Below are 27,818 nucleotides of genomic sequence, written 5' to 3'. Positions count from 1 at the left end.
TCTGGTTTGGCAGCTGGAGCATTTTTCTCCATTGATGGCCATTTGTACCTGACTAGGAACATCTAATAGGGCCAATTTTGATGTCGTGTTAACTCAAAGTATGGTTAAGGGACCATTTTGTCCCTCTTTAGAGAGGCCTATTTTGTTGTTAAGAGAGACTTCACACTGCCTTGTTAGTCTTTTTGCAGTTCAGCTGATATTGAGTGTTTGAACAGTATTGTACATGAAGGTGGCTTGTGCAAATATTCAGCTGTTCCGACAACTAATATCTGTGCACATAGACATTTTTCTGTTGTTTTTTTTATTTTTTATTTTTATTCTCGCACTTTTTATTCAGTTGTTGGAATCCAAGTATCCAAATAGAGGCCTGTTTTTTATTCTGACAGCATCAGTCACACATTACATCTCTTGTACACTCTTCACATGGATTTAGACGTTTGAGACAGTGCTGGATGTGTGTGTGTGTGTGTCTGTTATGATCACTGTGTATGGTGTCGCTAGAGGTTTCAGAGTATTTTTCTGAGGCTCAGATTAGTTGTCAGTCTGGAGCTGGATAACTCTTCCCATCCTCCACTGGGAGTTAGCCCTGTCTGCGCTGTCCTTAGTCACTTCGTGATCACAAGCTGCGATCGAATAGCTCACGGGAGAGACAGAAAAGATCATTAAAACTAGGACTGTAAGAGAAATGTGTAGGAAAATAAAAAGAGAGAAAAGACTATTGAGCACAGGGGATTCTGGGTTCTCCATCATAATAGCAGGAATTGTCTGGGATGCAGTGGTGTTTTCTGTAGTTAATTACCTTTGGCTTAGACAAATAATGAGCAGCAATCAATGCCAACAGGAAACAGTCTCTGCTCACTGTACTTGAATCAGTGCCCTGAACGCTTTGCGGTTTGTTAAAAAGAAGACAAAGCAATCTAACGCATCGATCCGAATACAGGAGATGTGCCAAACCTACCTTTAACAACTTAAAGTGGTGGAATGGAAGAAAAAATACAGTTTTAGTGTAGACAGTGTTTTCCACACACAGGTGTTTCTTGGAATAAAACACTGAATTGAGACATTTAAGCTGAACTATTGATGCATTTTGACATTCTGTGGTGGAATGAAGGTAAAAGATGTCTAGCATGAACTGTTGTGCCAATCAATGCTGGTACAGGTGCAGTTATTCAGAATGTCAAGAAGAATGTCATAAAAAAACTATTTTTTATGCTGTAGTGGATTTTAAATGTAACTTCAAAAATGTAAATAAATACAGTTGCACGAAGGAAGCCAGTTTTAGCCTCATAGTAAAAAAATAAAAATATATATTTTTTAAATGTATTTATGCTTAAATGTGACTTTATATATTGAAGTAGAATCTCACACAATGCAACTTTATATCTTAGATTTTGCTTTATTTATTGCTTTATAAATTCTTCGATTGAAAATTTAGATTTATACAGCTTTCAACTGATTGATGGTTTATTAGGATCGGACAATATTTGCCCACGATACAACTATTTGAACATCTGGAATCTGAGGGTATAAAAAAAAAAAAAGAAATCTGGATTTTAAAATCTAACTTGCCTTTAAATTTGTTCAAATGAATTCTTAATAATTCATATAACTAATAAAAAAAAATGTTTTTTTATATCTTTACGGTAAGAAATTTACAAAATATCTTCATGGAACATAATCTTTACTTAATAACCTAATGATTTTCTGGAAAATCTATAATTTTGACCCATACAATATTTTCTTGCCTATTGCTAAAAATATACCCCTGCGACTTAAGACTGGTTTCGTGGTCCAGGGTCTCATATTATTATTGTATTAATCAAATATTAAAATATGATCTGAAGAATATTTTGTTATTTTATATTAATACATTATAAAACACCACAAACATTTATAACATTATTATTGTTTTTTATGTTAATTATCTAAAATATTTATTAATATTTATTGTTATAAAGTATTCTACAATACCAGGTGGAAATGGTGTGTCGCGACTGACTAGCTGTATTTGGATTAATACAAGGAGGTCAATTTCATTTTTTTGTTTCAAGAGAGTTATATAGAGTTATGACTCTGTATCTTCTGATTGACTTGATATCTTTACTTTTTCTCTGTCATTATCTACCCATGTTGCTTGAGCATCAAAGCTTGTTACGATTAATAAGCATGATGAACATTGGCTGTCATTTTTTGTTGTGCTTCTCATGGCATTGTATTTCCTTTTCAAATCCTAATTTTTCACATTTTGCTTGTGTTTACTAACCCTCAGTGGCTAGTGATGTTATTGCAATCCCAAAGGGCCATTTTTCTGTGCATGCATGAGCATGTGTTGAAGCGTGTGTGTTTGTGCGTGGACACGTCAAGTCAAGTCACCTTTATTTATATAGCGCTTTTAACAATACAGATTGTGTCAAAGCACTTTACAGCATTAAATAGGAAAATAGTGTGTCTTTAATGGAAAATGACAACAGTAAACACAACATTTTCTGTTAAAGGCAGTTCATCATTGAATTCAGTGATGTCATCATCCAGCTCTGTTCAGTTTAAATAGTATCTGTGCAATCAAGTTGACGATATTGCTGGATATAAAGTGTTCTAGAACCAGAGGTGACGGCGGCAAGGAACCAAAACTCCATCGGTGACAGAACAGAGAAAAAACCTTGGGAGAAAACAAGCTCAACTGTTTGGTTACTGAGCGAGAAGAACTTTTTTTTTTTTTTTTTTTGTGGAAACTTTTGTTATACATTATGCATGTATTTATGTATGTATGTGTTTATTTAGTTTCTTTTTTTATTTATTTTTTGCATGATTTAAAAGAACATTTATTTGAAATATAAATCTTTTGTTACATTATAAATGTATTTTACTGTCAAATGCCACTTACACTTACTGTCAATTTAAAAAGGTATTTTTAATGGACATTTAAAAAAGTACAGTCGAAAACTCGATCAAATCCAGATTAAATTAAAGGTTTTATTAAACTTCCGGAAGCACCTGCCAATCAGAATGGAACCAGAGATTTGTGGGCGATCCGTAGGCTGAGGTTCAAGCTAGAAGAGCCTAAACAGAAGAAAGCAGATACAAAAACAGTAAATCTGCCATTTTTTTTTGGTGAGAGAAGAGAATAATGTGAAACAGACAGCTGCAGGAACAGTAGATGACAGTAGAAAGCCGATGGGTCAAGGTTCTGCATATTTGGTGAGATGTATACGTTTTCATTCAGCCCACCATATACCGTTGACCTGTTTGGAAATCTTGGATGAAGTCTCAGACTGTCTCTCTTTCGTTCAATGCGAACACTCAGGATTGCCTTTCTTTTGGTCCGACACAAACACTCAACCCTTAAATAGAGTCACATCTGCACACATGCTCTTTGTGCATCTCAAAAACCACTCCGATGTGTTGGATGAGTGGGCTGAATGCTCAGCGGCATTGAGGTACACAGTAAGCTGCAGCTCATTCTCCTCTAGAGAACATTGCATTCTGAAAAATAGAGAGTGAGAGAGCGCCGCTATCCTCACAACAACCTGACCTCACAGTTACCCTGTTCCAGTGATCATAGTAATGTCTACAGTGAGGGTAATGGAAACATGGTTTGATAGTGCATGATCACAGCACTGCTGTGTTTATCAGAGAGTAAACAGGACAATGGTTGGTTTCTCCAGAAGATGAAAAAGAGTTTTGATAGTTGTTTTCAGTTTGAAACGATGAGAGGGACAGATCATTCCAAACTGCTTCCTTTTCTTTCCTACCTTACTGGACGACCATCTGGCATGGACATACCATAATGCAATCGCTCTTTTTCGACTCCCTATCAGCATTTCTTTCTTCACCTTTCTCATTTCCTTCTGCTCTTTTCAACGTTTCTCATCTTCTGATCTGAATCTTTTTTTTCTGTCACATCCTCCTTTCAAGCGTTCTGTTTTCTGTATTTGTCCTTCACACACATGCACACACACAGATAGTCTCTTTTGTACACACACACATTCATATCTTTCCAACTGAGTCTGGCTGCAGAGCTGCACTCTCAGCTCACATGCACCTTTGTTATGTCAAATAAGCTCTGAGCCAGGAAATGGGGAAAATATGGAGTGATTATTTGCACCGGGTGTAAATAGCACCACCCACGCAGCATGGATATTTGCACCCCAATAGCCTGGTGAAACTAGACAAAATTATGAAAAATGCCATTTAGATTTCGGAGAAGTGGCCTGGTGGGTGCAGCATGCACTGGTGTTTTTACTGAGATGACATGCAGTTCTAATGTGGCTTGTGACATTTTCCAAACAGAGACTATTCACCCTATTGTTTCTTGTCTCAACTCTCAGTATATTTGTTCAGAAAAGCAGATAGCTCAAAAGTGAAATAGAAAAATACAAAACTCTTTACTATCATTTTAGTAATAACAGTAAAGGTTAATATAGCCTACTAAAATATGCACACTATTTCACTCAATGTAGTATCACACAAATAATAGTGCTGATGTTCTCTATATCAGTGATATTCATACCAACACTATGAAGATCTTGTTTTTTTTTTTTGCAATATCAGTTTAGTAAACAACAAGGTAAAAGTGAAAAGAAGACTATTTTAGACAAAATATAGTGCCACTTACTTCATCTATTTTTGCTGTTGCATATCCAAGCCACACACATTATTGGACTTTCGTTTATGAAAGAATCAGTGAATGGATTGTTTGAGTGAATCATTTAGTGACTCACTCATAAAGACTCAAAGAGTCACTCTTAAAAACAGCCATTTATCGCCACTTACAGATGTAACTTGCAGAATGTATATATATATATATATATATATATGTGTGTGTGTGTGTGTGTGTGTGTGTGTGTGTGTGTGTGTGTATTTGTGTGTGTCTGTGCTTGTATTTATATATAGTAGCAGATTTTACCTATGACATTTTGTCAGATACTATTTATTCTAGCACAATGCATGAACTATTATATGATTATATAATACTATTTAATGCAATTATTTAAAATATTATTTACAAAAACAATAAAATATGTATTTCTTTGGAAAATGTGTGCTTTTAATATTTTTAATATTTTATATATTTTTTATATAAGTTTATAGACCATATTTGAATTTGTATATATAAATGGTATCTGTATACCTTTATATATATATATATATATATATATATATATATATATATATATATATATATATATATATATATATATATATATATATATATATATATATGAAATATGATATAATATTATAACATTCTGCTATAACATAATGAATAATTATTTGTTAGTATAATATTATTCATTATGTTAAAGAAGTATGTTATAATACTAGATAATGTTTCATTGTTGCATGTACTGTATTGGAAGACAAGATGTAAATATCTATTCATAGTCAATCTACAATATAAATCGCATCTGCCAGAGTTTTACACAAATTATGTTCAATAATTGTCCTATATATAACATTCTCTCCTTTATAAGGGATAAAAAGTGCAGAGCGACAGCTTCAGAGCTGCTTGCAGTGAGGAGCTCTCAGCTTGCGGGTTTGAGACCCATGTGTGAAGGTAATGGACTAATAGACTCAGATCAGATGGTGCTTTGATGAGTGCTGTGGTGGACAGAGTGGTGATGTCACCTCCTGTTTTGTGTCGGAGATGGACATGCTGTAGAGGTTTCAGACGAATCAGCACTGAGCTGCAGGATGGCATGCTGCCAGAGAGAAGACACAACTCTACATCCATATTTATGACAAAGATGTCCTTACACACACACACACACACACACACATACACACACACACAACACACACACACACAAGCGCACTTAGACACACACACACACAATGTTCTGCCCTTTCAATGTTTAAAATCAGTGAGCAAATATGTCCCTTGGAACCATTGCTCTGTTTGAAGAGAGTTTTTTTTTTTCTTGTACGAATTTTGCCCTCAGCCAAATCTGTTCAAAGCACATCTTTTCTCTCTTCTTCAGCAAAGGTGCACTTCTCATAACCTCATTCTGGTCAAAGTCATAGTCTTTTGGACCCATAAATTATCTTTCTACACTTACTCTTCCATACCAGCTGCTGGAATTAAATACCGACAGTATAAGCATAAGAATAATGAAACATTTCATGACCTCAGTCAAAATAAGTAAGAGAGTTTTGCTATCTAATTCAAAAACGGGTCATCACACTGAATGAGAAGTCCACTTGTTTCTATCATGAACAAGGCTTTTAAGTATTTATTATTATTATTATTATTATTATTATTATTATTATTATTATTGAATTATATTATGTTCACTCTTTTACTTAGACCATTCTCCGCAGATCGTACACCACAATTGGTGGATTATGCCTGCATGCTGTCGGTCAAACCAGTTTTCATTCATTACCTTAAGTATGAAAACAATAGGAAACTAAAGCCAAAACCCAGACATTTTAGGCAATTCAAAAATCTTAGCTATGACATGTCCGAGAAAAAGAGGATGTGTAATTACTAAATAATATCTCAACACCCTGTGTAATGAAAGTTACATTTCTTTTTTTATTTTATTTTATTTGTTTTAATCATCTATTTGCCTTTACTATTGCATTTTAATTAATCTGCAGTGCCCTCAATTAATATGAGGTTATAAGAAATTATGAATAAATAGTAAATGTATTCTAATATAGTTTTAGATGGAATGCAGCATGTATTTAATAAAAAAAAAATATTTTGTACCAATACTTAAAAAAAAGACTAATTTCTGAATATCCACTGATCCAGAACTGTCCTTTAGAATGGAAAAGTTATTAATATAGTCTGTATCTATCTATCTATCTATCTATCTATCTATCTATCTATCTATCTATCTATCTATCTATCTATCTATCTATCTATCTATCTAGGACTTCTGTCCCATGCAACTGGAAAGTTTCATTTTTATAGACAAAATTCTCTGCTGTCCAAAATAATGATAAAAACCTATGAGAAAATGATGGCCTTTTCTATGAATATACAGTAAAACTGCATCATGTCAACTGCCTATTTGATGAACCCCAAAGGAGGAGCGATTTGCATGTTTTCTTCTCATAAAGATGTTAGGGACCAGATCTGTGGCATCTGGTGTTTTGCTTTAATTTAGATTTCTCCCCTTACCTTGTTTTATATCTCTCGTTCAATCGCCGCAGAGGGGCTTTGTTGAGAGACCAGCCCTTAGAGGAGATAAGAGGAGGCAGGTAAGTATGGAGACATGCAGGGGAAAGAGAGAGCGCGAGCTAAAGAAGATGAATGGAGTTAGATGAAAGAAGGAGGAGAGGGAGATGGATGCCGAGGAGATTTCTAATGAGTCACAGGTTGATTATATCTGTGTTAGCATGTGGAGAATCACTCGTGATGAATGACTCCTTTAGTGCTTCAATTACAGGGGAAAGTTTGCAGATCTGGGGCCGGATTCACAAAAATCTTCTTAAGAAATAAATTAAGACTTTTCTTAAGATAAATTCCACGAAGGTCGTAAAAATGGTGCAATTCTTAAAAAAATCTACAAGTTAAAAAGTTCTCAAATTTATTCTTAAGAACATCTTAATTGTTTTCTTAAGAAGAAAATAACAGCCATTATCTGAATGAATATTTGACGCACTGCTAAACCCTGCTAAACTACTTGCGCTTGAGGTAGATTACCCTAATAATCATAATAATCACGCACCTTAGAGTGTATATTTTCGTTCCGACTTTGGCTGGTGCTCAGCTTCATGTTTTTAATGCAGCCTGTTTGTGAACAGTTACTTTTAAAATAGCCTGTCTCAAGCTGCAGCGATATGTTTCATTCATTTTTGTGCCGTGTTTTGCGCTTTCATCTGAGTGAACGCTTCCGGTATTTGAGTCCGCGCTTCTACAGCAAATGTGTCCTGCGCATTCATATGCGCTGAATACTGCCAAAGATTATGTATTTATAGCTTAAATTAACGGTGTCCAATTAAAGCTCCCTATATGACCCCTTTTAGAGTTTTTAAATAGTTTTGAAGTCAGCAAAAAGCAGCTTCATACACAGGCTAATCATGAGCGATCATGTTTACATTAACAGTCATCTCCATCCCCAGTCCTCCTATGTATTATATGTAGCTGTTGTTGTAATGCTTAAATATAACAATTAATTTGAAATAACCCAATAAAATCATCAAATAATTATTATTGTTTGGGATTTAAGACAAGTCTGGGGCTGTCCTAAACTTAAGAAGTTATTTGATTTTTAAGAAGATTGTTTTCAAGAATTAGAATTCTTCGTAGGTTTTGTCTTAAGAACAATCTTAATAAAAAAGATATGAATATTCTGATGAATTTTTGGGAATACAAAATATTCTTAGCTTTTTTTTTAAGTTACAAAAATAAGAAGAAAACGGCAGCTAAGAAGAAATTATTCTTAGGAATGTTTCGTGAATCCAGCCCATAGTCAGTGATGAGACATGCTCACAAAAATGAATAAGAACCCATCTAAACCAGCCAAATCTCATTTGCTGTTCTGGTTTGCTGGTTTTTGCCACTTGTCAGTTTTGGAAACCAGCTGAACACCCAACTAGGCAAGCCTATCCCATCTCATTCTGTTATTTTCAGCAGGACGCACACACAAGAACACTCTTTCAAAATAGGAACCCACTCTGTTTAACCGCAGTGATTTGGGTATTCAGACTAGTTTTACCTCAGCTCTTTTTTTTCACTCTGTCCCTTCTTGACTTTTTCTGTGGCTGCGGTGGCTGTTCTTATACCTATATTTTAGTGTGCAGTACCAGGTGTGCCTGCAGCTTTGCATTGATTTGATCCTCTCGTTGCAGCAAGCTGGCACGCTTGCGCACGCATCTTCATCACACAAACAGGCATACAGAAACAGATCCCGTCAATGCCATGAGACCGTCCCTTCATCAAGCACTTACATCCTGACATTTGGAGACTCTCCCACCTGGGACTGTTTGACTTGTTTTCCCTTACTGCATCGCACATTTCTAAACAGCTCCTGTGGAGCGCGCTGACAAACATCTGCCGCGCAGAAAGCATGCTGAGGTTGTAGCAGAGATGGTTATTGGCATTCACTTCTGTTTTTGTTCAGTTTTCTGTTCTCGTTAATTGTGTAACTTGCTGAAATTCAAAAATGTAAATGACACAATATTACACCATGGGGGAGATAATGCTAACAAATGCTCATTCCTCTCCAGAATGGCTCATTCACTTTCTCTGGGTAATTAGAGAACAATGTCCAGCAATTGTATCTCTAATTAAACAACTGATAAGTATCTAATTAATTCTACTATGAGCTAAATACAAATCTAAAGATATCTAATATCTGTTTGCTCCAAGCTAGTATTTTGCCCATTTCCTTCCACTGACAGGAATAAAAACATCTTTCAGTGGAAAGGCTATGCTTGGGGTGGGAAGTGGGGAGGGGGGGTTTGTCTTCCTCATAGAAATGACATCAACAAAAGCCTTCAATATAAAAAGAAAAGCCAGTACTCTCCTGGAACAAGTTTATCTGTAGTGCTCAACAGTGTTAGATTTTCAGGGGAGAGAAGGGTCTCTGTGTCTTTGTGTATTTGTGTGTATGTCTAAGTGGTGACGAGAAACGCTAAGGACTCCTGAAATAGATGGATGTGAGAGGCCACAAGCTAAGCACTAAGCCAGATCTCTCAAAACATTTGTGTCTTGATTTTTTTTTCTTTCTGTGTTTCTGTCTTCAGCTTTATCTCTCCTGCTTTTGCATGTATTTATAAATCCGAAAAGGTCTATTTATTCAAAATAGAAGTGAACAAATACACCCACAGGTATGAGCAGAGGGATGAGGTGAGCGTGTTGTGAGAAAAAAGGAGTGCAAACATGACAGCAGCAGCTGAGATTTACATTAGGTTTCGCTCATGTTGATCTGTCAGGAGTCAGTGCAGAAACGCTCTGTGCTTGCGGCGACGTCTCTCAGATGGGATTTGTGTGTTGCACTCTGGACTTGCTAAGACTTACACATCCCTATGTCATTGGGAACACATAAAAACATGTGAGTTGCAGAAAGAAAGATCATTGATGACTAATGCACATATGAATCATATGGTATGTTTTTCTTTTTCTTTTTTATGAATTTGTCTGATTGATTCGGAAATTTGAGTTTAAACTTAAATGATTCAATTTAATTTGCTTGTTTATAAAATCAGAATATGGGCAAATAATAAATAAAATGATAATTCTAGAACTGATTAACCACTTTGATATAGGTTTCATTTAATTATTATTATTATTATTATTTATTCATTTTTTTAAGGAATAAATGTCTCTTTTGCTCACCAAGGTTCCATTTATTTGATTAAAAGTACATTATATATATATATATATATATATATATATATATATATATATATATATATATATTTACAATTTTATTATTTATTTATTTATTTAATCATGTGATGGCAAAGCTGAATTTTCAGCAGCCATTAATTCAGTCTTCAGTGTCACATGATCATTCCGAAATCGTTTCTTTAATGATCAATGTTGAAAACAGATGTGCTGCTTAATAGTGTGGAAACCATAATACTGTTTTCTTTTCTTTATTATTTGATGAATAGAAAGTTCAAAAGAACAGCATTTATTTGAATAAAATCATTTATAATATTATAAATGCATTTTACCATCCCTTTTGAGCAATTCATTGCATCACTGCTTAATACAATTTTTAATTTCTTTAAAAATAAAACATTTATTTCAAATTGCACTAGAAATAGCTAAAAAAAAAATTTAAAAATTAATTAAGTTAACAAATTGTTTTGATATGTATAAGTGGATTGAATGAAGATGGATTGATTAGAGATGCAAAGATTAAATTAAATAATTTAATTTAGTGTCATGGTTAAAGGGAAACTGTTTGTGCATCAGTTGTACCTCAGGAGATAAGTCAAAGCCGTAAACAGTATTTGTCTGTTTTTTATTTTTAATGAAATGGAATAGAAAAGTTTGTCACTTGTTTATAATAAGCACAATCACAATTAGGTTGGGAAGAAACATATTGAACATGATTTGCTTATGCTAAATTACATATATTAACAGTAAACGTCCTAAGTGAGTCAACTTCAAAAAACACAGTGATAAAAAACACACTCTTTAAGTACATTGTTTTTACCCTTTTTTAACTAATACAACATACTGTAGATAAGCAATTCTCTCTGAAATGAATCATGCTCCCTAATGCTACGACTGAGGGAATAAAGTAATTGCTCTTGTATGGAATTCTGTCTACTTTCAAAGAAAAATAAGTCATTATTTTAATTTAAATGCAACATGATTGCACAGTATTGCACAGTGCAGTCCCTGGTGTTAACTAGTGCAAATATGAATGCTTGTGTTTTAACTTCAGTTGAAGGTTTAATATTGAGACTTAACAGGCCATGTCAAGACTTGATGGGATCATATGTAATCAAACAAATGGCTAAATTACAATACTTCATTTGTAATGATTGATCAGCACTGCTTTTCACTAACATAGTTAGCTATGACCTAAGAGGAATGTGGATCACTGACAGATCATAGCACTAATTCACAGAAGTGCTTTAATAAGTAAGGATTAGCCAGTCTTTCCATTTTCAGTCAGTCCAATCCATAACGGAGGGCAGTGCAAAACGCTCTACATCATTAAACAAGATCTTATTAACTGGAGCTTGGCTTATTCAGCTTAAAACTTGTGCATTTAATCAATTAAGTTGCATATGTTAAGTTAATCATTATAATTCCACACTGTTTTTTGGGATCAAATGTCAAGGTTTCATTATGGTGTATTTTTAACATGATTGGTAGTGCCTTTTGTTTTTAAAGAATCATGTTTTCCTTAACTCATAATTAAAACAGAAGTTTATTTCTCTTTCTTTCTTTTTCTCTTTCTGTCTTTCTTTTTTTAATTGGATGATCACTTTCATTCGTAAGGGTTGCTAGTATTTTGTTGAGGTCTTAAAATTATAGTCCAAACCTGAATTTCTTTCCACTGTGGAAAATAAAAGAAGAAACTTTGAAGAATGTTGGTCATTAAACTGTTTCTGTTCCCAGTGACTTATATTCTGTGGACAAAATGACAGTGGAAGTCAGTTGGAACTGAAACTTTGGTTATCAGCATTCTGCAGAAGAAAGAAATGCATTCAGGTTTGACATTTAAATGGTATGAGGTTAAGTAAATGATCTTAAGCAAATGATTTTCATTTTTGAGTGGACTATCCATTTAAATAGTTTTTTTTTTTTTTTTCAGAGCAAAAGCTTTCCCAAATGAAAATCATTTTAAATATTCAACATTTACACAAAGATTGCTTTGATACCAAATATACCCATCATCAAAGGATCAAAAACCTCTTCAGCTCAACAACGCTGAAAGAGTCCCAGATTTTGAGAGGGAAACAAAATCCCCTGAATCTGTTTACAAAGTTCATTTATAGAATGATTTCAATATGAAGTGACATACAGTCAGATGCCTAGTAAGCACAAAGTCTCCTTTTCCAACTCATTTTAGTGCTACATGCTAGTGCTAGCAACATTTCTGCAAAACTAATGTTGTTTGTTATATGTTCTATGACAATTTCAAAGTGAAATGTCCATTGAGTTATGGTAAAGGCGCATTTAGTTTTATTAGAAACAAATGAACTTTAACCTGGCAAAATGTTATTACTTTGGTTGTGATGCGTATTGCAGCAGTCCATAAATTAAATGTCAGGTGAGTTGCTCTAAATGGTTTGTGTTTGAAGGTAATGTACCATATACCCTAAACCTAACTAAAATTGTTAACCATACACTCAAAAAAAAAAGTTGTTGAATGAACTTAAAATTTGAGTAAACTTTTCCACGAAATTTTATTACATTTTCCAAACAATATCGAATTAGTTTGAAATGATTTGTTGTAATCTTGTTGTGTAAACTTAAATTATGTTAGTCAAGACAACAAGAAGAAAATTGGTCCATTCTACTAGATAAAGTTTAGCCATGCCTAATAGAGAAAGTTGTGTCAGGTTAACTACTCTGAATTTTGTCATGCCTACTATATAAAATAATGCCATGTTAACTACATTCAATTTGGTCATGTCTACTATATCTAACAATGCAATGTCAACTACAAACATTTTGTACTGCATACTAGAAACAATTTAAATCATTACACTTATCTAACTTGACTCTACAGTTACTTCCAAATGAAAGTGAAATAATTGTGTTCTATTACATTAAAACCTTTTTACTGTATACCTATAGTCTACTGTGAAGAAAGTCAATATGTTAAGTCAATCCATTTAGTAAAAATCTGTATTTAAAACATGAGCACATTTAACCTTGAGTGTCTTCTTGCTTAAAACTGCAAATATGGCAATTAAACATGCTCATTAAGTTAAAAAAAGGACAATGCAAATAAAACATGAGCATATAAGAATATAACAAAATGTTATTTTATTTTGTTTTCTTAAACATGATATTAAATGTGATTGAGAGACGTAATCACCTCTGCTCATCGTGCAAAAATTCAGATACAACAAAATCACATGAGCATACAAGGAAATAAAACACAGCATTCACAAAGGGATCCTCAAACACAGCACACCTAAGTGAAGAGTTTTGTTTTCTGCGCCTGTGCTTTGGCAGACAATTTACACAAGTTCAGCTCGAGAATCATTTTTTGGAGCACCTTAAAAGTGTAATGGATCTACTGTGGATGAGTAAGATTTAAAGAGTATATTAGTCCAAGTAGCATGGCTGTAGCCAATGCTACATTACCTAAACCAGAAAGCACCTCCACATCTTCCAGCACAATGCAGATATCTTCAGGGTCTTCTGTTGAATCAGCAAATTCATGCTTTACATCACAGAATCCCTAAAAGGTCTTCTTTATGTCCGCTTCAGTTCTTGCAGGGTCATCATCCTTTGAAAAAAAAAAAAAAAAGTTATTTTTAGTAAACAACTCTACTTCCACAGCACATTCATACAGTCACGAGTCATCTTAAAACAATGCTATGGCGTTCGGTCACCAGATCACAACCCAACTCAACACCTTTGGCAGACTGTGTTCCACTTTATAATGTAAAATAATACAGTGCCTTTGTCAATATCACAACAATGAATAACTATGCTTCCTTAAAATCTCTAACTATCACTCAGTGACTGTTCGAAATTTGTAATTTAGATGACATTAACAAATTACATTTATAAAATACCAGATATTCTCAAGAGCCACTGATACTTCGGTAACACTTTAGAATGATGTCCATTAGTTAATGTTAGTTAATTCATTAAGTAACATGAACAAACAATGAACAATACATTACTGTATTTATTCATCTTTGTTAATCTTAATGAAAATACAGTTATTCATTGTTAGTTCATGCTAATTCAGTGTATTAACTAATGTTAACCAGCACAACTTTTGATTTGAATAATGCATTAGTAAATGTTGAAATTAACATCAACTAAGATTCATAAATGCTGTAGAAGGATTGTTCTTGCTTAGATCATGTTAAATAATGCAGTTAACTAATGGACCATTATTATGAAATGCTACCGATACTTATTTCAAATCAATATTACTTATCTTTAACCAAAACTGGGCACAATTAAAACTGCTGACAGCACACCCTTCCCTCATTCTCTGAAAACGGTTGAGTTACTGAGTACAAGCTTTTTTTCAATTTTCTTAAAAACAGCGCAGTCCTTGGCACCACCAAATTGGTGCAAATCTTTGCCAAAATACAGGTGTGTGTACTTTAATTTCATCTATAAAATCATTAGTCACTTTATTTTCAAACCAACACACATGGATGCAATGTCATTAACCTAAACGAGTGCCTTGTAAAATATATTAATTTATTACTGAACAAACGGAATGTAATTACTTTGTATGTTAAAGGTGTATATAATTTTTTTTTTTTTTTTTTTTTTTTGTGTGACGTGACATACAGCCAAGTATGGTGACCCATACTCAGAATTCATGCTCTGCTTTTAACCCATCCAAGGTGCACACAGACAGCAGTGAACACACACACACACACTGTGAACCCACACCCGGAGCAGTGTTCATCATTTATGCTACGGCGCCCGGGGAGCAGTTGGGGGTTCGATGCCTTGCTCAAGGGCAGCTCATTCGTGGTATTGAAGGTGGAGAGAGAACTGTACATGCACTCCCCCCACCCACAATTCCTGCCAGACCGAGACTCGAACTCACAATGCTTAGATTGCAAGTACGACTCTCTAACCATTAGGCCACGACTTCCCCGTGAAGCCTGGAATTAAACTGCTGTTTTCATCAGGCCAGAGGAGAACTGGCACCCAGATTAAGTAAAGTTTCTCCCAAAGTTTATTTTCCATTTTTGTCACTAATTAAAGGGATAGTTCACTTTCAAATTAAATTTAGGTATGTTTTAGCTTACCTCAATGGCATCCAAGATGTAGGTGTTTTTTGTTTCCATAGTAGTTTACATTTTTAGGTCAAACTGTTCTTGTCTGTGACTAATATAATGGAGGTCTATGGTCACCACCTCAAAGAGCATGCACAGAGAATTCCAAATTAAACAATTCCCCACCCGTAAGTACACATTGATGACTTAAGACATGACATTAACGGTTTGTTTAAGAAAATGAACTGTTTATTTTGGTTTTATCTCCTGTACACAACCACGTCCAACTGATCTGAGTGCACGAGTGCTTCCTAACGTGATGTGCGCACGCACTCTGGCTTAGTCTGCGCAAGCGCGGAAAGGGCCGGAAGCGATCTCTCGCTAGTGTACATCACTCATTGTTTACTGTTTACCAGACGATACACCACCAACTGCATTGTCTGAAATATAATGCAGTAACTTTAATTATTAATTTGTTTATAATGCACCCTATAATCGTTGCAATTATAATAAACAACACATTACTAACTCTATTGACAGTGTGCCATTGGGTCCCTCTGGCATTGGACGTCGCCTCCAGTTTATACGTGGCATACTAAACACAATGTGCAAAACGCCTCTGTTCAACAGCGGAGAAAACCAAGGATCATCAGTCAGGCAGGTGTGTGTTGCAATACTGTCAATGTCCTTGTCGTCTTGTAGTTGTTCCATTCGTGACAACATATGCTCTGCACTTCTGTCGGCATCTCACAACACTTGCTACTAAAACACCACCAATTTTGAAGAGATCTCGGTCTCTGAGGCTTGAAGACGTGCTGCCATAGCGGATGCTTCCATGATCGCTCCTGAGTACTTTATCTGTGTTTTCTGGTTCAATTATGGCTGTGACAAATTCAACGTTGTCTGTTGATGTATTGAAATCATCTTCCATTGCAATTTCCTGTACTTATAAATATGTTTAAATCTTCACAGTGTAAGGTAACACTTCAGAAATCTCTGTGTAAACCATAGACAGTAAGTGTAAACAATGAGTGTGCTTTCCGCGCTTGCGCAAACTAAGCCAGAGCGCGCACACATCACACAACAGGAAGTACTCGCGCCCTCACATCAGTTGGACGTGGTTGTGTACAGGAGGTAAAAACGATATAAATACTGTTTGTTTTTTTTACACAAACCGCTCGTTTCGTGTCTTAGGTCATCAATGTATACTTACGGGTGGGGAATTGTTTAATTTGGAATTCTCTGTGCATGCTCTTTGAGGTGGTGACCATAGACCTCCATTATATTAGTCACAGACAAGAACAGTTTGACCTAAAAACATCAAAAGGGGAAATACTGCGGAAACAAAGACACCTACATCTTGGAAGTCCTTGAGGTAAGCTAAAACATACCAAAATTTAATTTGAAAGTGAACCATCCCTTTAAGTTTTGGTTCCTTGCCACTGCCACCTTTGGCGAATGGGGATGCTTGACTGATTGCACAGACACTATTGGAAGAGAGTTGAACTGGATGATGACATCACTGAATAATCAATGAACTGACTTTTTCTTAAAAAAACAAAACAAAAACTGTCTGTTTGTTATTGTCCTCTTGCATTACCGACAAACTATTTTCCTGTTTAATTATTCTGCTTTGACAATGTGTATTGTGTAAAGTGTAGGGCTGAAACGATTCCTCGAGTTACTCGAGTTACTCGATTACAAAAATTCCTCGAGGCAAAAACTCTGCCTCGAAGCCTCGTTAAATTCCTATGACGCGCACTATACGCGCGGCGCAGGTATTTGATTGTGTCACACGGACCTTTTGAATTTAGTTGGCTCGATGGCGGAGAATAGATCGATAAATAAACGGCAGAAATTGTCTAAAGTGTGGGATCATTACACACTTAATAAAGAAGAGAACAAGGTGCAGTGTCTCTACTGCATAATAGAGCTGGCATACCACAACAGCACATCTTCCATGATTCAGCATCTGAACAGAAGACATCCACTCTATGCTGTTTCACCAAGCATCGCTGAAACAAGGTAAATTAACGTAGTCTAAGCCTATTGATGTTCGCTGATTTTAATCCCATACTGCATTTGTAGCGATGTCGTGATGCGGTTTGACTAGATATGATGTTTAACTTTGATGACGTTTTAAAGTAGTAAACGTAACTATCACGTTCAATTGCAAGAGAGTATAGCCTAAAAAAAGAACCCCTTCACACACACACAAACGCACGCACGCACACATACGTACATTTTGATGTTTGTTTTGAGATTACAGCTTATTATTTATAATTGTTTTATTTACATATTTTTTTTATACATTTTATACATTGTGTACCTGTTTGGCTTGATATTTTATATTCATTTTTTGTTCTCAGGTTAACTAAACTAAATTTGCAGAAGGTGCAATCCTTTTTTTGTAATGTTGTGTATTAAGAAGACAAAAAACTAAGTTTATATTCATATTAGTTTTACAATACATGTTATACATGTTACAGTAAGTTCACTTAACTGTACATTGTTCTATAATTGTTGGCAATGCTAACTTGGCACTTAACTTTTGGACTTGGAAATAAATACCTCTGTTGAGAAATAAAAGCCAAATGCTTGTTCATTTTACAGCCACATCATTTTTGTTATGCATTATTTGTTTTGGTTGTTCAAAAACACAAACAAATCGTTTTATCCGATTACTCGATTAATCGATCGATTAAGTGCTAGATTAATCGATTACAAAAAGAATCGATAGCTGCAGCCCTAGTAAAGTGCTATATAAATAAAGGTGAATCAATTGACTATTAAGAACTGTGCTTATCAAACAGGATGATATCAGGTAAACCTAAACCAGTGGCTGTGTGGAGTACAAAGGTTTAAAGAGAAGTTAACATCAGTCATTTAATTCATATCTGAGCTTTACAATTTACTCAATATTTTAAAATTAAAAAATGTACATTAACTCTTTACCCATCAGCAGTTTTGATGGGGAATGTCTTTTGATATTTAAACATACAAACGTATATTATATATATATATATATATATATATATATATATATATATATATATATATATATATATATATATATATATATATATAAGAAACTGTCTCTGCTTTTAAATTGAAAATTTTTGCAAGGTCAAGTTTGTTATTACTTGTGATAACTGTTTGTAACGAAAAAGAACTCACCAAATACTCCATCATATTCATCTTCATTCAGGTAGATGCATAGCCCCTTGAGAATGCACTCTTGCTTGGTCTCCATGGTGGCATTGTAAGAAAACAGACAAAACATTTTTTCAAGTTTCTGATATTCATACATGACACCCTCCAATACACGTCTCTGAGCCATTATGCATTACAGAGCACTATATCAACAGCTTGTATTAAAAAGCAATATATAAAAAAACTGAAAAAAATAAAAATACTACCTGAGACATTGGCAGCATCACATCTTGAATCTTTTTTCTAACACTCCACCCTTTTTGGTAAACACTTTTAGCAGATCATCAGAGAACAGATCCAGTTTGGACATGAATTTTGGAGTGTAAAGGAAGGGTTGTGATCCGATGAAATTCATCATTTATCTGAAGACATAAGTTACAGAGGTCTTGTTTATGGGCAATTCAGCAAAGACAAAAAAGGTTAAAATGCTACAAAGAAAACAAAATATTTAGTACAGGGTCAGGGTGACAACTTATTTATGACAGAAATCATTTTCGATTATTCCTCTTGATATATTAATCACAAGTAACGTAACAGAATAACATTAACTTACACATACAAGCGCTTGGAGAAACAAAACGTTATTAGCTGACTACACAGACATAATGTCGGTCCATGACCATAATCTAGCTAGCAGAAGAAATGCAAAAACTCCACTTACAATTACTGAAGCAGCGAAATGTAATACTTACGCCGCTAAAACACTATTTGTTGTTTAAGACGAGAGACTCCGTGAACGCGGTGAATTCAGTCACGAGCACGTGAACTTAACAAACGTGACTAATATAAAGCCTTGGATTGGCTGCTGTGCGCTTTGATTGGCATCTCAATCGTTTTAACAATGACGAGCAATAAATTAAATATAGATGAGGAAGACCTAAAATATACATTTGAAACTTTGTCACCCTAACAACAGCTGGATGCAGAGTAAGAATTTAAAATCCTAGGGGACAATTTGGCAATTTCTAATTATCGGGCGTGTCTTATGGCCCTGGTTTTATACATTAATTCATGGTACTGAAGGGTTTTCTGTTCTCTCTTGTTCCGCGATTCTTCATTTTAACGTTATTTGATACTTTTAGTAAAAAAAGAAAAAAAGAAAGTCTGCACCACGTGCTGAATCCAGAAACCTAACATCAGCTACAAACGACACACTTAAGAGCTATTTTCATACAGTGCTTATAGAAAAATAACTTTCTGGTATGCAACAAGATATTAAGAAAGCATATTTTAATTAGTTTGTTAAATAAATAAAATTAGATGGACGATGATAGATAAGAAAAAAAGGCCACTTACCCAACTCACATGTTCGCTGCTGAGCAATCCATCTGCATCCGTTTCCGTTGATGACGTGCATCCGGTTAAGACGAACAAAAAATATTCTTGTTGACTCAATTTAAAAAAATGTTGTAAACCTAATTTTTTGAAAATTACATTGTTTCTGTTAAATATAATTAAGTTGACACCATTTTTACAAAGAGTTATGTTGTATGTGCTCATTTTAATTAATTAAATTGAACAAAGAGCAAAAATCATTTTTTTGAGTGTAGCAAATGTGAGATAAAAACCATAACATTTCAGGATGCATTTACAAGTCTTTGAACTCTTTCGAGTGTTATAACGTGTTTCACGGGATTTGTGAAAGCCCTCTGCACTGCAAATGTAGTGCTGTACCAGGTGAGTTACCAAGCAAGTTTACTATTACAGTTTACTATGTTCCACACATACAGTAGGGAGCTGGCTATGTGATACATGCATCAGAATGTATTAGTTTACAAATCACACACTATGGTAAAAGTGATTGAGGTCATAACATTGTATTGCACACAGAACTGTGCAAAAGTAAGTCTTTATTAATCAATAATCTGCCCCGTAAGCATTTGTGTGAAAAGTAATTAAAGTTGTTCATACGCTTAACTGCCACTAGTGTTCATTTCAGCAAGAAAATGTATTGAATTGTATGCACAAAAACAGTTTTTGAGTTAAAAATTTTAAAAAAATAAAAATAAAAATAGGTAGAGGCATGTTTTTACAACTAGCCTCGATTGTCCGTTTCATCTTGCAGTTTGATTTTTCAGCACTATTGTTTGTGTATCCCTTCCTTTCATTCTGCCCTTGGTTGACACTTTAATTTGTATTATTATTATTATTATTATTATTATTAATGTTATTATTATTATTATTATTATTATTATTATTATTATTATTATTATTATTTTTTTTTTTTTTTTTTTATTATTTTTTTTTTTTTCATGAGTTGGCAAAATTACATTGCTCCATGGCCCACTTCAACATACTGCGTTTTAACTTCAGCTATGCTAAATAAAATGAGTCTAGTGAGATGAATGTTCATGTCTGACATCAGTTTTGCTGCACATTCGGGAGCCACAAACAGAACAAGGGCAAAAAGTGTGAGGTTATTCATGGGAGGGACTTTCATTTCTTTGGAAATATACTTGAGCTTCATTATAAAATCAAGTTATGCAGTAGGTTGTGGAGTGCAATTATATAAATCATTGCAACAGCTCAATCAGAATAGTCAAGCACTAAAGCATATTTGCTGCAAAAAAATTTTTGGTAACCAATCAGCGCTATTAAAGCTGCATCAGTGCTGATGAGCATCTGTTTATGCAATGTATGAGTAAGTGCTTATGAATGGAATGTTTATCAAATAAAAATGTGAAAACTGTGTGTTTATACTGGAGAGCGCTGGTTTCCTCGCATGTTTTTCCATAAACACCCTAGCCTGTGTGATAGACTCCCGAATGTTTTTTTGTCTGACGGTATTCAGATGGGAGAGTCTGAAAGTTCTGAATTGTTAATGGAGCTCTAAGTGGAGGGAAAATAATCATATTTGCACAGTTCTAATTAAAGCCTTTGGTAAAGACATATTGATCACCACCACCTTTGGCTTGAACCATAAAATATATATTTCTCTAAGATGGAAAGCAACATAGTTACTTGACTGAACAAATGGGGAGTGAGTGACGTGTCCCATACTCGGAATTCGTGCTTTGCATTTAAGCCATCCAAGTGTGCACACACACACACACACACACACACACACACACACACAGAGCAGTGTGCAGCCATGGTGTTGAGGGTGAAAGAGAGCGCTGGTCATTCACTTTCTCCACCTACAAACCCTGCCGGTACCCAGACTCAAATCTGCGACCTTTGGCTTACAAGTGTGACTCTCTAACCATTAGGCCACAAAGGCCCCCAACTTGATTGTTGTAGTAGAATTCCATCTATTTGCAGAACAAGAGAACTATGTTCTTACCATATATAGGGATAGGTCACAATAGGTCTTAGCTGTTTTAATTTGGTACTTGAAAATTCTTTCATCATTTACTAACCCACGTTGTTTTAAACCTTTATGACTTTTTGAAACGCAAAGAAGATATTTTGAAGAATGCATGAACAAATGGATGAATGAATTAATGAATGAAAGGTTTGTTTACCATTGCCTTTTTTTTGTACAGACAAAAAAAAAAAAAAGACAGAATTTTGTTGTTTTTGTGCAGACTGTCATTAATTTGAGCTAGAAAATGTATTGAATTGTATGCGCAAGTACACTTTTGGTATAGGCAAAACATACATATACACAGACATTTCTCAAAATTATGACAGGATTTTGTTTAGTTTTTGGCTGGACTGTCCATTTAAGCTAGTCTATCTTGTGTTTATCCAGTTTAGCTAGGAGGGCAGCTGGTCTTCCGTCAAACCAACCAACAACTGATAACTAACCAACAGACCAGCCTGACCAGCCTTGGAAACCAGCCAGAGGGCCTTTCATGTAAAGGATGATAACTGTATCGATAACTATAAAGTTTTAATAATCATCTAATCACATGTGAACAGGGCAGTCCACACCACAACAATGTCAAAACAAAGGAACAATATTGTTTGAATCACTTTAAAAACTTTTTGTCCAGCTGATGAACAATAAAAACATAAAGAGCCAATCAGAATTCACTTGACTTTAAAGAGCTTGAACAGTTAATGTTATAAATGACAACTGCAGTGTGTACTTATAATTAACAAAACATTATTATTCCATGGTTTGGTCATTAATATAGTTATCTTTAGAGTTATTGCTCTCTGTGTGAATGGGCCTCAAAACCATCAAACCAATATAAATAAATAAATAAATGTAAAGTTTCTCAATTTCCCTAGTCTTACTTTACCATTTTATAAAGATTGTTAGAGGCTATTAAAATAAATATGTATACAGTCATGATTTTGTTATAGCGTCAACTATTATTTATCATTTTGTGGAGTTCTGAAAGCTAAAACAGATGAATGTAAGATTAAGTAAGTCATTATAAATCTTGTCTCATCTCTCTCTCTCTCTCTCTCTCTCTGTCACCCACAGCATGCGAGTTGATGAACAGAGGTATCCTAGCCTTGGTCAGCTCTATCGGCTGTATGTCTGCTGGGTCTCTGCAGTCTTTAGCTGACGCAATGCACATCCCACACCTCTTCATCCAGAGGGCGCCCTTTGGCACTCCTCGATCTAGCTGCCCATCCACCAGTCACGCCCAACCAGACGACTACACCCTCTTCGTCCGGCCTCCCGTCTACCTTAATGATGTCATCTTCCAAGTGGTGATGGAGTATACCTGGCAGAAGTTCATTATCTTCTATGACACTGACTATGGTGAGTAGTTTCGATGTACTGATGGCAGAAGTAAGCGGCAGTAAGGAGCTCTCTCACAGTGAGTCCAATCAGTGACCACCACATTAACAGCCCCTTATTACCACCACAGAGAGGAAATTATACAGCATTATTGCTTCCATTACTCATTATGCGTTTAAGGCAATTTGTCTGTATGTGTTTGAGAGAAAAGAGCATGGACTGTGAGTGAGGAAAATATAATCTGGCCATTCACGGATTAACCACATAGCCGACTGGGTTGTTGCCCACAAGACGTTAAATCCAAGAGGCCTGAAGCTGTTATTATTATTATTTTTTTCTTCCCTTGAGCTTTTACCCATTGCATTTCATGCCATTTCTCTTGGCCTTGCAATGCATTTCACTGACCAAGCAAACTGTGTAAAGTTAAATATGTTTCTAGATATGGCTGGTTTTTACTTGTTTTTGAGCTATGTTGCCGCCAACGGGCAACCGGAGGAAACACAGGGCCCGAGACAGATCTAAAGTATCCAGATAAACATTTGTTATCTATTCTCAATGTGAAAACATCCGAGCAACATTGCTCAAAAAGTTGCCCCAAGTATCACCAGCCTAATTGAATGAAAAGAGCACAGTGTGAACTATATAAAAGATGATAATAACATAACTCTGTATGACTTATAGTTGACTTATATATTTAAAATGAGACCGATGTGACCAAATACTTTATGATGTCTGTAACATTATTTTTAATGGGGAAGTCTTTGTGGGGAATTCGTGGCCTAATGGTTAGAGGGTTGGACTCCCAATCGAAGGGTTGTGGGTTCTAGTCTCGGGCCGGACGGAATTGTGGGTGGGGGGAGTGCATGAACAGCTCTCTCTCCACCTTCAATACCACGACTTAGGTGCCCTTGAGCATGGCTTCGAACCCCCAACTGCTCCCCGGGCACCGCAGCATAAATGGCTGCCCACTGCTCCGGGATGTGTTATGAGGCAGTGGAGTGACGCAAATACCACTGGTAGGTGACAATGACATGACAATTGTAGTACGTCTGGATTACATTCATTCACACATTCATACAATACAGAAGCTGCTTATTTTAATGGTTGCAAAGTTATTACTAATTTTAAAAGAAGTAAATGATTAGAGAGTATATGTGATTTTGGAAGCAGCCATGCAGTGCTAAAATAAAGTAGCTTAGCAGGCAGCATAATTAAAATGTCTGCTTTCTAGAACACATATGATGCTTTAAAATCCTGCCGGTGTGGGGTTGTTTACTACATTTTGGAACAGAGCATGTGCTAGTGAGCCGGTTCAAGAGAGAAAGGGAGCACAATATAAGATGGAGGAATAGAGTGTAGTTTTGTGTGAATAGAACTCCATAGTTGATGATCCCTCTGTAGGGCACGCTCCGCTGCAGCAGGTTAAGGTGCGGATGAATAAGTACCTGTCCCAGAAGACAAACGGATATGATTTCAGCCATGTCCAGAGGATCATGTACCCTGGGCGGCTATCTAGTAATGAAGCCTTAGAGATCCTTTCCCCTCCTCCCTGCCTTAAGTGTGTGGAGAGCTTGACCAGTGACTCGGAAGATAGACTTCTCGGACACTGGCCACTGAGCAAGAGATCTTTAAGAGAGAACAAAGTGCTCCTAAATTGCTTTGACTTTTTTAAGATGACTTGGACATTAGAGAGTTCACTGGTAAACTGATTGTGTCTCCTTGGTATATCCTATTTATCAGGACTAGTGGTGCTGGCAAAAGCCTCCAAAAAGACAAAGAAAAATAATCATTTTGCTGTCTGAGGTTTCCTCTCTATGTTAAATATCCTCTACCATATCTGAAGTTGTTCTAGGCAAGATTTCTAAATAAATTGAAGACTTTTTACGAGCTAAGTGGATTTTAACTGCAACTTCACAAAAATTGTATGCATCATTAATTAATTTGGGAAATATTTTTATTTATTTTTGAATATATACAGTACATATAAGACTGTTCAAATGTCTGAGGTTACTGTTTTTGTTTATGGCGCTAAATGTATACTAAAATATATATAACACTTTTATTCAGAAAGAATGCATTAAATGGTTAAAATTTAGTATTTTTAACTATCATTATTCATCAAAGTATCCTGAAAAATACATTGTATTTAGGTTTCCACACAAAATTAAGCTTAATTAAAATTAAGTTTTAAATTTTTCACCAAATTAGCATATTACATTTGATTCTGAAGAAACATAATGACACTGAAGACTGGAGTAATGGCTGCTGAGAATTCAGTTTCAGCGGATCACCGGAATAAATAAATAAAGAAGTTATTTTTAATTCTAATATTATTTCACAAATATTGCTGTTTTACTGTATGTTTGATTACATAAATGCAAACTTGGTGAGCATAAGAATTTTCTTTCAGTCACATACAATCATACTAACTCCAAGCTTTTATCAACACTAGTGTGAATACAGTATATCATTATTATTATTATTAATATCAATGCATCTTCATAGATTAAAATTAATATTAAAAAAATAAATAAAAAGTTATACTTTATTTTAATAGTCCACTTTAGACATTCTAACTGTGAGTAACTCTGCAACTACGTGTCAACTAACTCTCATTAGAGCATTTGTAGACTGTTTGGTTAGGGTTAGTAGAATAAGTTTCCGTACTTGCAAAGTGCAGCTAAAGACGTGCAATGAAGAGAAAATCAAACCCATTGTTAATTCCTAAAATAAAAAATAGTGATTCAGAGAAAATGGAATTGTTTTATATATATATTTATATATTAGGGCTGTGCAAAAAAACGAATGCGATTTTCATGCACATCTCATCAGTAAAGACGCTCCTTTAATTAGAAGTATATCTCCCACTTGTGTGTTCAGATAAGGGTTGCCAGGTTTTCACAACAAATCCTTCCCAGTTGCTTCTCAAAAGTCCAAAACTAAAAGCGATTCCAGGAGGTTGACAGATAAAAAATTGCTTCCCGGGGTTAAAATATAAGTTTTTTTTTTTTTGGCATGGTTGTCTTGGTAAAATTCGCATGTTAGGGGCTAAATATCACATTATTAGTATTGAGGTTGCTTCGAACCGTGGACATGAAAAACAACCGCAGACTTGGCAACACTGGTTCAGGGGAAGCGGCAGTTACTACACAGAGTCGTAGTCTACCGACAACTTACACAAACTCGCTTTCAAAATCGACAAAGAATCGCCTCCGATTTTAAAAATCGATTTTGTGTAGATTGTCAGTGAATTACGGCTCTGTGTAGTAAATGCCAACCAGTGTTGCCAAGTTTGTGGTTGTTTTTATGTCCGCGGGTCAAAGCGATAACGTGATATTTAGACCCTAAAATGCGAATTTTACCAAAGGAACCATGCCATAAAACTTATATTTTAACCCCGGAAACCAATTTTTTTTATCGGGAAACCTCCTGGAAACGCGATTGGGCTAGTTTTGGACTAGTTTTGAGAAGCAACTGGGCAGGATTTGTTGTGATAACCTGGCAACCATGATCTGAACACACGTGCTGGAGATATACTTTTAATTACAGGAGCGTCTTTACTGAAATCGCATTCGATTTTTTGCACAGCCCTAATATATATAATGTGATACAGTTTCTCGACATGCACAATTTCTAAAAGTCAAATTCTAATTTAAATTCCTGTTTTGAAAAGATTATGCAGCTAGTTAATAGAGACGTGTTCAACATACTGTGTTGTCTCACTGCTTAAGGTGAAGTCAATGACCTTTACTACGATTCCCTCCTTCCATAAATTCAGTTTGAATAGCCGTGTGTAGCACTTACAATATTAGAATAGCCTGTCCAGCACTTTGCCAGACCAGGATAAGGTTAATTTAATGTGCAGCAAGTCCAAATGAGATTATTTCATGTTTAACAGACAAGTGGATGAAAAAAGATAAAGGAAACTGAGTCCCTCTTTTGTGGAGATAATTAATAATGATCTAGGCCAATGACCCTACTATTCTCTCGTGATAACCAGTCACCCTCTGCATTGTAGTAATAATATATTTAATTGTACATCTCCTCTTTTCCTTATTGATGACAAATTTTCCAGTAATATCGTTTTCATAAAACTTTGAATATACTCATTATAAAATGTTTCAGTATACAACCATCTTGGAGCAAAATAGGAATTTATGCTGTTCTAAGCTGTTCTTTTCATCTGGGACATTCCTCTATCTCTCTGTCTCCCATTTCTCTCTCAGCAAGATGAACTGTGACATGAAGATTTGTTTTTAGCCCTCATTGTCACTTGCTAGCGTCGTAAAGCCTAGCGGAAACATTAAACACAGTAGAGAGGATGCAGCTAGTGGGAAATTCACAGCGTGAGAGCTCAGTCAATCAGTGCTCAGCTACGGGTCTCAGATCTGGTCCTTTGGATTCTGCTCACAGTTTCTACCAGGCCATATATAACAGTGTTACTCAGAGCATCCATCTACAGCTCTGGAATCTGATTTAAAGAACTTCCATTAGCCAAAATAGTGCCAGTTCCCAGTAATCAGTAGACCGAACTGGAAACGGGCATGTATTGACTCATGTTAACCTTTTGAGTGACTTTGGTGCACATACGCTAATCAAGCCCAGC

The 27,818-nt window shown here is 35.2% G+C and overlaps 1 protein-coding gene and 1 long non-coding RNA gene across 3 annotated transcripts in view; one reads left to right on the top strand and one right to left on the bottom strand.

The window, feature by feature from the left end:
* Positions 1–13,395: 13,395 nt before the first annotated feature.
* LOC113096396 (uncharacterized) lies at positions 13,396–19,931 on the bottom strand. Its single transcript, XR_003288502.1, has 4 exons — positions 19,867–19,931; positions 18,777–18,932; positions 18,535–18,604; positions 13,396–13,889 (listed from the first exon to the last, which is right to left on the bottom strand). It is a non-coding gene; the product is annotated as an uncharacterized LOC113096396 (long non-coding RNA).
* A 3,021-nt stretch (positions 19,932–22,952) lies between these two features.
* Positions 22,953–27,818, top strand: part of LOC113096327 (glutamate receptor ionotropic, delta-2-like) — a 148,844-nt gene continuing 143,978 nt past the window's right edge. For both annotated transcript variants that reach the window (XM_026261680.1, XM_026261681.1), the window contains exon 1: positions 22,953–23,233. In XM_026261680.1, the coding sequence (XP_026117465.1) occupies positions 22,960–23,233 (274 nt within the window). In that variant the 5' untranslated portion in view covers positions 22,953–22,959. The remainder of the gene's footprint in view (positions 23,234–27,818) is intronic.

Source organism: Carassius auratus, unplaced genomic scaffold, assembly GCF_003368295.1.
Source record: "Carassius auratus strain Wakin unplaced genomic scaffold, ASM336829v1 scaf_tig00215912, whole genome shotgun sequence".
Classification (NCBI taxonomy): domain Eukaryota; kingdom Metazoa; phylum Chordata; class Actinopteri; order Cypriniformes; family Cyprinidae; genus Carassius; species Carassius auratus.
Note: the sequence above shows the minus strand (reverse complement) of the source record. Positions and strands in the feature narration are given on the sequence as shown.